This window comes from Petaurus breviceps, unplaced genomic scaffold (genome assembly GCF_028583685.1).
Source record: "Petaurus breviceps papuanus isolate PSGF00001 unplaced genomic scaffold, PetGlider_PUasm1.0 38, whole genome shotgun sequence".
NCBI classification, from domain to species: Eukaryota; Metazoa; Chordata; class Mammalia; order Diprotodontia; family Petauridae; genus Petaurus; species Petaurus breviceps.
The window spans coordinates 30618435-30628284 of NW_027186304.1; the positions used below are offsets into that span (position 1 = coordinate 30618435).

General features: G+C 42.9%; 1 protein-coding gene across 7 annotated transcripts; it reads right to left on the reverse strand.

Annotated features, from left to right (window-relative positions):
• Positions 1-696: 696 nt before the first annotated feature.
• On the reverse strand, positions 697-9804 carry TGIF1 (TGFB induced factor homeobox 1). Of its 7 annotated transcripts, none has more exons than XM_069099705.1 (4): positions 9695-9804; positions 8529-8918; positions 2453-2679; positions 697-1766 (listed from the first exon to the last, which is right to left on the reverse strand). In XM_069099705.1, the coding sequence occupies exons 2-4, from the start codon at positions 8542-8544 to the stop codon at positions 1191-1193; spliced, it is 819 nt and encodes a 272-aa protein (XP_068955806.1). In that variant the 5' UTR covers positions 8545-8918; positions 9695-9804; the 3' UTR covers positions 697-1190. The 7 variants fall into 7 exon arrangements, with proteins under 7 accessions (XP_068955806.1, XP_068955805.1, XP_068955803.1 ...); XM_069099704.1 differs by lacking the exon at positions 9695-9804 and adding an exon at positions 9446-9630; XM_069099702.1 differs by lacking the exon at positions 9695-9804 and adding an exon at positions 9041-9176.
• Positions 9805-9850: the final 46 nt, after the last annotated feature.

Here is a 9850-nt window from a genome sequence, read left to right on the forward strand (position 1 = left end):
TTTTTGGTGATGATGAAATGTTAAGTGAAAATGCCATTAGATTCCCTTTAGCTGTCCTAAGTTTTCCATCACAAAGCTGGTCACGATGTAACAATGCACAGTAATCTTAACCTTTGAAGATGGATAAGACAGAATCATCGGATATAGTAATAGTCCTAATGTAGCTAGAACTCTGCTTCTTTTATTGCCTTCAGAAACACTTTTAAAGGTGTTTTAGTTCATTTTTCTGAGTTCTCGTTTTCTACCACATTCCATCTGCAAACATTGGACTGAAATGCACTAATCAGAAGAGGCAGGCAAGAAGGCAGTGGGACCAGTTAGCTTGCAAACTCACAGCCCAAGTCACAACCACATGATACCGTGTTCTTTTTTTTTTTTTAATGGTTCCTAGCACAATTTGAAATGCTTATTAAAAATGTTCATGGCTGAGCACTAGACTATTATTCGAATGGCAGAAAATTAGTTAGGATGCTAAAGGTTGACAAAATGATTACTTTTCAGCAGAAGTTTTAAGACTCATCCCTAAGTGGTTTACATGTACGCTGATGTGGTCCCAGGTCCTTCAAAGAGTAAAAGATGGTATTTCTACATTTCCCTATTCCTGTTCACATGGGATACTGTATCTTTCAATGATATCCAAGTTCCTACTAATTGTTAGAAAGTACCTCCTCAACAAAATACTCTGCAGTGCATCACTTTTAAAGAAAATATTTTATTACATCATGAAAAAGGCAACACCAATCAACTAGGTTCATACTTGCTTAAAAAAATTGAAAATTTCTTTAGTAGACAGTATGTCAGCATCCTGTTCCACATGGGAATGAGAAGAAGACTATAGCTTTACTAAGTATTGCACAGTCTGAAAGAAATAACCAACAAAAATAAAGGGAGAAGGTGGGAATAAGAAAAAAAATCACATGATCTTGGGAAACATCTCACATTATGAATAATCTACCAAGAAACATTTAAAAAAGAAAACCCTTTGTTTCTACAGTAGCTTTTAAGTTTACAGTTCTTGGAATGACTATATTCCATTGAAGACATCTCAGTAACAGGAAGCTTCATTTCAGCAATCCTTTGTGCAAATATTAATAAAAAAAACATATATAAAATAATGCAGTCCTTAGTCTTTTGACATCACCCAGGAAACCATAAACATTTTCTGAGAATTCTGCTGCTTGAAAAAAGGGTTAGGCCATCAGTTTTGCCTGAAGCTCCATCTCAGCTGCCCTTTTGAGGGCGACATCCACTAGGAGCTGAAATCCACTAAAATCTTGGTTGAGGTCTGGTGGGGTTGGGGGGGGAGTGTTGAAAAGCCCACTCTGGGCATTTGCACTTGGTCCAGATTTACCCGTGTCCTCTGAGTACAGGAGAGAGGTGTCTGTGAAACCGTTGGCCGGTATCTGCTGCATATCTGTGTTCTGTCCGACGCTGACTGACGGGCACAGATGGAAAGGGGCATCTTTCAATGCAGTCACTGTGGTATGGCAAATCACTGAGGGCCGGGCCAGAATCGATCCTGGGGATGGGGGCTTAGGAGACAGCGGTCTTCCTAAGGTCTGGTTTGGTCCAGTTGTACAGGCATGAAATGAGCTCTCATCTAAAGCTGGAATGAAGTTTTTGATGCCCATGGCAGACTCCACAGAGTTAGCTTCAGAAATCTTGGCCCCTCGGCGGGAAATAGTGTAGTGATTGGGATCCTTGCCATCCTTTCTCAGCATGTCAGGGAGCAGCCTTCGGCGTGCATTGATGAACCAGTTGCAGACCTGGGAAATATAACGACACCTCTTAATGTTTTTCACTTTTCTTTTGGAAGGTATGAAATGGTCCCTTTAGATTTTAAAACTGTTGTAAGTGAGCAGACCCTAGCCAAGAGTGACTCTTCCAGAGTAAAAAGAAACAAACGTTGCCAGGGGTCTGAAAATGTGTTGTTGTTGTTTTTATAGAAACAAATTTACCTTTAACTCTCCTGTATATTAACCTGTTACCTATTGTTCCTGCATTTAGGTTAATAAACAACAGGCAAGTCTTTCCTCTGTGAAAAGAGCCGCTCCTCCCACAGTTACTGATTTTTCCCTGTTCGATGACTATGTCAACAGACACAACATAAATCACCTCACTGAAATCTGTCCCTGTTTAAATATCAAACCAGTTTCCTGGGCAATAGAGGAAGGTCTAACCTCCTTTTCATATTTGCTGTATAGAGTAGGGTTCTCTTATGATATATCATTAAAGAAATTGTTACCCGATAAGATGATATGTCTAAATAATCAGCTTACCTTTCGATACTATAAAAATGCTCTCTAATTTTAAAGAATGGGGGTCAAGAAGTGAAAAGGACCATATAGACATAAATCATCACACAGGAACTCTTCAAAATGCCTGGGGGTGGGGAAGCTATTTCAATAAAATTAACTCTTAGTGAGATTTTGTTTTTGTTTCTTTTTTTTACCTGTAGTGTAGATAGGTGTGTTTGCTGGGATAGTAAAGCTTTTTCTTGTTCTGAAGGATAAGCATTGAACCGATGTTCATAGAGCCAGTCCCGGAGAATTTGTACAGATTCTTTGGGTAGATTACCCCGTCTTCTCCGCTTGCCTGAGCCTGCTGAAGAGGAAAGGTCCAGGGGAATATCCATATTGTCATCATCCTCAGTCTCACTGCCTGATACTGGAACAACACCTATGAAAAACATGTAAAGTCAAAAGTCAGTAGGCCCAATTAACTCAATTCAACAAGATCAACTGTAGCAAGAGTTAGGGTTTTTTTTTTTTCCTTCCAGCCACCAGAAGGGCTGTGCTGCCTAAAATGATGTGAGTCAAGTGAACCAAGGATAGTCCTCCCACTGACTAACAGGCCATTAATACCAGGACCTTCTTCCTATGAAGATTTTACTTCACACATTCCTTTTAACTGGTGCCCAGAAAAACCTTTCATCTGCTGTGGCAGTCCAGACAAATTGCATCTAAAGTAAATATCATGCCACATGTTGCACAGGAAGGGCACTATAACGGTATGTGGCTAACAACTTTTTTTTAAAGGACGCTTAAATAAGGAAGGTGTGTGAGGCAAGTTGAGGGTGTGGAGTATAAATCTATTAGGTGTTCTAAAATACATTTTAAAATGCTAGCATATTACTCTCTCATCCCCTTTGATTGCATCAGTTTTAAATAATGAGTCATCCCTGGATACTCTATTGGTGCTTATGAGTGCCAATTAAAAGAACTAGAAATGCTTTATATACCCTAAGAAGGCATAGCATTTCAATTTCATTGAGATATTTTATCGTTCCCTCACCCTATATCCATATAAAGTTAATCATTATATCATATTAATATCATCTTCTAAATATGATTAGCTATGAGAACTGGTTTCAATATATTTTTGGTTCCTGAAAATATTTGAGAAATCACTTCCTCCTCTCCACCACCTGTGGCACACATAAAATTAATTTGGCAACGAGATCCCTGGTAATTGGGAGCTAGTACAGTTTATACATTAAATGAACACCATAAAATATTTTTATTTGGCCACCATGTTCAGTCTGAAGTTATTCTAGGACAATGTAAACTAAACAATATAATTCCCAAAGAAAAACCTACTTTGGTTTTAAATACTTTAATCCCAACAGCAATTTTAGGAATTCACACACCACTGTAAAATCCAAACCACAGATAGGACTGGCTTCAATTAACACAATTCATTAAGTGGCACTTCTACTTAGGAACATAAGATTTTCCCCTCTGTACAATCATTTTCTTTAAACAACTCCATCCCTACAATTTGAAAGTTTCTCCTGCTCACTCCAGTGGTCAATTTTATTCCAATCTGAAAGAGAAAAACTCTTTTCAAAAACACAGGACCTAATGAAAATCTTTTACATTTCGATAACAAGGACAGAGTTCTTCTCAAAGTTAGTTAACTTGTTTTTCCCCCCACAGATGAATATAATTAAATATTTTAGCATAATAAAACAAGGAAGCTACTCACTATTTTTAAAAGATTTGTTTATGAGATTCCACTTAATGTCTTTCTCAGTTAATTGACCACTGCTTTACTTTGACACACATATTTAGATTTGGACTGCAGGGGGCAGGAGGTGTTGAGAAGAGAAAAGGAAAAATGGTATCCAGGGAAGAGCCAGAGACCTCAGGAGACAGTCAAAGTAATGAAAGCTCTAACAAAGAAAAAGAACTGTGATTATGCAAATACATACGTTTTAGGAGAGACTCAAAGTTTAGCCCACAGTTATATAAACTCCATAACTATGTTACACCCTTCTGTAACCTTATTCAGAGTAGAATTTAAATAAATAAGTTGCTTTTCAGAGAGGAATCCAAGTTATAGACTTTTATTAAATAGATAAGAATGGAGACTTTCGAAAAACAAACTTTTAGGAAAATATACTTTCATTAAAAAAATAGCTATGAATAATTAAACGAGCTCCTTGTTCAGGCTAGACATAAATTTTGTATTAATGAAGAAAAAAATTCAGCTCTTGGAAATTAGCAATTTTTTTTATGCAGTCAATTTGAGAAGGATATGTCAACAACTGAAAAATGTGAATAAAGCAATTGCTTTAAATACCCCCAAGTCTGAAAAGGCAGTCTTTGGGGCTTATCACTAGTATTGCCTTTTTCCTAAGAAACCAGCCATGAAGTGTGAAAATCTGCTTTTGGAGCAGTTGGTTCCTAACTGTAACTTGGTCATAACAAAGGGCAAGGGAAAAAAAGCTTGCCCTTTGATCTTACTCAGTTTGACAAGAAGCTTGATCCCTTCCCAATAGGTTAGTGACACTGACACAAAAGCAAGTTTCAGTTAAGCAACTTCAAACTGCCCTGAAAGACTTTCCTCTATCCTGAGTTCATTTAAATAAATGAATGACAGGCCTCTGAACTTCACAAATATTTCCAATATGTGCACAAAAGCTTCAGTAACAGGAAGCTGGGACTGGAGTTCCCTGACTATACCAGCTGATATGTTCAGTGCAGCATAACCACGTTTGCTGCTGTCAAGACTGTTTTCATTGAAACCATGCCTATTGATTATGGCTCAGATCTATTTTATTTTTCTTTGTTAGTCATTTCCTTTTGTAACAGATTTGGAAAAGTTTCCCAGAGATGACTTGTTTCCCAAATATGAATTCATAGGTCATGTTAGTACAAAGGAACAGATTGCTTTTACTCAATCTACTTCCTTATTCTCCAAGGGTCAGAAGGTACTTGTTACTTAGTATTTGACAAGGGGGCCCAAAGAGGCAAGATTAGCTCTTAGAATACTTAGACTCAAGAGACTTGTCAGTTGAATTAAAACTAAAGGAGTGGAAGGCAAAGAATCTAGACATGATAGTGATAAACCTAAAGGGAAAGAAAGTTAACCATTAATTTAATTAAGCAAAAGTTTGGGTAGGAAAGTTTCCTGTTAAGATGGTCTCCCTGGAGATACAAAGGGAATCTTAACACTTGAGTCATCCCAACTGAACTGGGTTTGGCTGGCCCAAACAACAGAATCCCTCAAGCAAGAACGTAACACTGTCAAAAGGCCAGGATTAAAGGAACTACTGGAATTTTTCTAATCAGACCATCTACCTGTTTGCTTTTTAGTCATTTTTACAAAGATTCTTTTGCAACAGTCTGCAATTTTTCAGAAGAACAATCCTCTAATTTGCAAATCAATTTTCCAGTTGTCTGTGATTTGGTCCAAGTTACTTTTATTAAAGTGAGCTATAAAAATATTTGACAGAAAACTTTTACATTAAAACGACCACAAACCCATCCCACACACCGTGTCATTGGCAACAGTTGGCCGGAGAGATCCTTAAATCTTCCAGAAACACAGAATATGAAAACCGTTTCATCCCTCAAAGGTAGTTTTTACAAAGGGAAAGAGGAGGGAGGAGAGAAGAGGAGGAAGAGAAGGGAGGGGCAGGAGAGAGGGAGGGAAGCAAGCAATCTAGCTTTTGTTCCAATGTTCCACCGCCTGAACTTTAATCATCCCCCAAAGCAGTAAAATTTACCACAACTCAAAAGAGAATTCAAAAGAATTTTAGATTACAAGAAACCAGAAAAGACACGAAGAACTGAAACAGCGAAGTGTCCCGCAAATGCAATCTGCCAACCCAACCTTAACAACAAAAAAAGAAAACCTTTGTCCTACCAACAGCCATCCATAGTCTCACCCCCCCACATGAACTCTAAACCAGTGACCTTCTTCCCATCATCTCACAGTTTCCCCCCCGACATGTCACCTTTCATTGTTTGCATTATTTTAGTGCTGAATAACCAGAACTTCAGCTCACAAGACTGATTACCAAACACTCACAGCAATCCTATCAGCATTTTCACACACTCAATTCTTTATTATAAGTGGAGAGGGGGAGGGGGAGGGACCGGGAAGAATGCGGGGGCAGGGGAGACGCTGGGAGGGAGTTCGGAGTTTCCACCGAAGTTGGGTATTTCGACAGTCCCTACCCCGAGGCACAGCCCGAACAATGGGACGGGCAGAAGGCGGAAAGCTACTCCAGGAGAGGAAGGGAACACGACCGGGTGTTTTAAAGGAACAAAAAGGGGGAGGGGGAGACGACACCCCCTAACTGCGGTCAGTTCCGCCCCAGAAACGGCCAAGTCCCGACGAGCCCACCGAGGGGGACACTCTTTCCCTTCGGCGTCTCGGACGCCATTCTCGGAGCGTGCCTGGGGAAAGTGCCGCCTTCTCACCAATCAATGAATTCATTCTCAACGCCGAGAAAACGAACCTTCCGAATGCCGAAAACTGGAGAGGGGAGGGGGCGCAGGGAGACCCCCGCCGCTGTGAACTTATTCCCGGACGTTAAATTCCCTCCAAGCCTCCAGGGGAAAGTTTGGGGGGCGGGGAAGGAGGGGGCGACCTTCACAAGGCTTTCAAAGTCTCGGAATCAGACTAAGAGAACGCTCGGGTAGGGGGTTCGCTAGGAAGAACCCAACAGGCGTTCCATTCCAACAATATTCTATCTCATAACGTACATTATGCGCCCCCCACCCCCGGGGGTAGGCTGCCCCAATCCCTCTCTGGGCATTACCAGTCTGAAAGAATGTGGAGTTAAAAAAAAAAAGCCATCCCTCGAGGAAGTTGGTGAGCATGCGCAGTAGGAGGCTTCCCACCTCGCTTTGGAACATTTGCTGCAGGACCCGATTAACTTATGTTTTGAACCCCTCTCACATAAATCACAACGGAAAATTCAATTCGAGTTTCGGCAAGCCGAGAACCAAGCTTTTTTGCGTTCCTCCCGGCCTGGAGAGGGAAATCACTCCTCCCCCCCCCCTTACAAACGAATTTTAAAGTTGAGTGTTTTCTAAAGACAGGTTGATGCCAAGTTTCAGTTTTTAAAAACTTCCAGGGCGCTTTTATAGAAAAAATCACAGACCCTAACTCTGGCACTTACAAGCAGACTTGCCTGTCAAAATGAAAGAGTCAGCAGTCTAAAACATTCTTGAAAAAAGGCGGCGTTGACATTAAAAAAATTCTTCCCTTCTCCAATTGAACCCTTCAAAAATGCGTCCACCCCCAAATTAGGAAGCTTAAAAAAAGCTTTTTTTTAAAAAGTCCAACATTTCATTCCAGGAAGTTTGGTGGGTTTTTTGGGGGGGAGGGGAAGAAGTTATACAAAGTATGTAGTATACAAAGTTAGCCTAATCACAAAAATTACATATTTCAATGACGGGATAAGTTAGCGTGTAGTGTACATAAGTTAGTATGCTGAAAAAAAGAAATATTACATTTCAGTGGTGTGAGGTAGTTAGTATACAATATAAAGTATACACAAGTTAATATAATTACAAAAAAGAAATATCACATTTCACTGAGGGGGAAGGTGGGGAGAATAGTCCAAACCCCAGCTCTGAGTGAGAGCCCTTCAAGGCTAAGTTTCAAACAAAGACTCAGTGGATCCTGCCATCCAGGGTGCTCCCACTCCAAACAGAGACGACTTTGTTTGGCAGGAGCCTCTCGTTTTGAAAGTTAGGAAAGAAAAGTCTCATCACGGGTTAAGAAACGGGATGAAGTTTGCCTCGGAAAGGCTGAGGGAAGGGGTCGCCAATGGAGGGGGAAGGAAAGCTTCGGCTCGCGTTTTCAAAAACGCATGGGGGTGGTGGGGCAGACAATGAAACTTTGAGGAGCACAAACAAGGCAGTTGAGCGTGCTTCTTGACAACGTGCCAGCAGCATGGAGAAACCAGTCTCTAAACAACAGCCCCTCATGTTGTGTCTAGAAGCGAAACATCAACCAACTGCCATTGTAGACCGGACCTCAACAAAGAAAAAAAAGGACCCCATACTCCAGGGATGGGGTAGGAGTGGTGGTGGTGGTGGGGGGCACTTTTAGGGGGAAAAATGAAGTAACCCCAAAGTCCAGGCACCTCAGGACTAGTCCACACAGCCCTAACTGCCCAAGCACGTTCCTCCCACCCCCCCCAAAAGTGAACCACACACAGTCGGATGGGGATGCGGGCAAACATCCACACAATCACACGGGAGACGGACGCACGCTATACTTACCTTTCTTAGTTTTCATTATTGATTTCTACTTCCACCAGGCGGAAATAATTCTCTTTCTGAATGCCCAGGGAGGAGGAGAGCCTGGGGTGGGATTTCTTTCTTCCTTTCTTTTTTCCTTTTTTTCCCCTTCTGCCTCCTTCAGAACTGTCTCCCCCAGTAACTTGCAGAAGGTGGGGGGGGGGGGGGTGCTCCGGCCGTTAGGACTACACAAGGCGCGACAATCCCAGGCGCCTTGGAGTTGGAGGGGATTCAACTGACACTTTGAGCTTCCCTGCTCCCTGGAAGTCGGGTCGGGGGCTCGTCCCCTTCCCAATCCGGCTTCCCCTCCCCACTTTCGTCCTTTGTTCTTTCCCTCCTGCTTCGGTGCTCCACAGCGCCTTAAGCCCCAGCCTGTCAGAGTGAGAAAGGAAAGGGGAGAAGGTACAGGAGGTCCTTCCTCCACCCCCAACTTCTCCCCCTCAACAGCTCACACCCCCCCCTTACTCTCCACCCCCCCACATACACACCCGCACCTTCCAGCAATGAGTAAGTGAGAGTAAGCGAGAGCAGCAGCCCCTACCGCCCCAGCACTCGCTGCCTCTTCCCTCCTCCCTAGCTGCTGTCACTCTGACAGATAGATACAAGAGAAAGGAGGGGGAGGGGAAGGGGGGAGGGCACAGGAGTAAAAGGGGAGGGGAGGGGAGGAAAGAAAAGAAACCAAACCCTTCCCCGCTTGTTCAGTTCCAGGGACCCGCATCACTGGCACCGAGGCGATGGTGACCAAGCAGCCAGTCAGGAGAGGAGCCCTCCCCCACTTTTTTTGGCCTTTCTTCCTTAGGCAAGCTCTCGTTTGATCATTAAACTGAAAGAGGGTGGTTTTTTTTTTTTAAAAGGATGCCCCTTCCCCGAGAAGGAAAATACTTTTTTTGGACAGCTACCTTTAACTTAGCTTTTACCGGTGGCAGCGGACTGAGCTCTAGGCAAGGCTGACTGTGAATGGGGTGGGGGGTGGGAGGAGAGAAGGGAAAGTGTGCTGCTGGGTGAGGACGCACTGCTTGCTTACTGAATCAGCCTCTACCCTTTACCCCCGTCCTGGGCTCTCGCCGCTTCTCCCTTTTCTCTCCATCAGTGTTCTTCCAACAAAACTACCCTGCTTTGGGGAAGCAGATAAGAGGAGACCCACACACCAAACGGCGATCGCCTCCCGTCCGCCCTCCGTGGTGGCTAGCCCTGGACCAGGATTGCAAGGCAGTTTCGAAATCCCGAGCACGCTGGAGACAGACACTCTGTCATGCCCACATGCTCTTTAAACGTCTCAGCGTGTGTGTGTTTGTGCGCGCGCG

Coding starts and splice junctions, on each gene's coding strand:
- TGIF1 (XM_069099701.1), bottom strand. CDS start 7,151: ATGTTCCAAAGCGAGGTGGGAAGCCTCCTACTGCGCATGCTCACCAAC. Junction 2,680..7,054: donor CTCCACATTCTTTCAGACTG/GTAATGCCCAGA, acceptor TGTTTTTCATAG/GTGTTGTTCCAGTATCAGGC. Junction 1,767..2,452: donor CACACCTATCTACACTACAG/GTAAAAAAAAGA, acceptor TATATTTCCCAG/GTCTGCAACTGGTTCATCAA.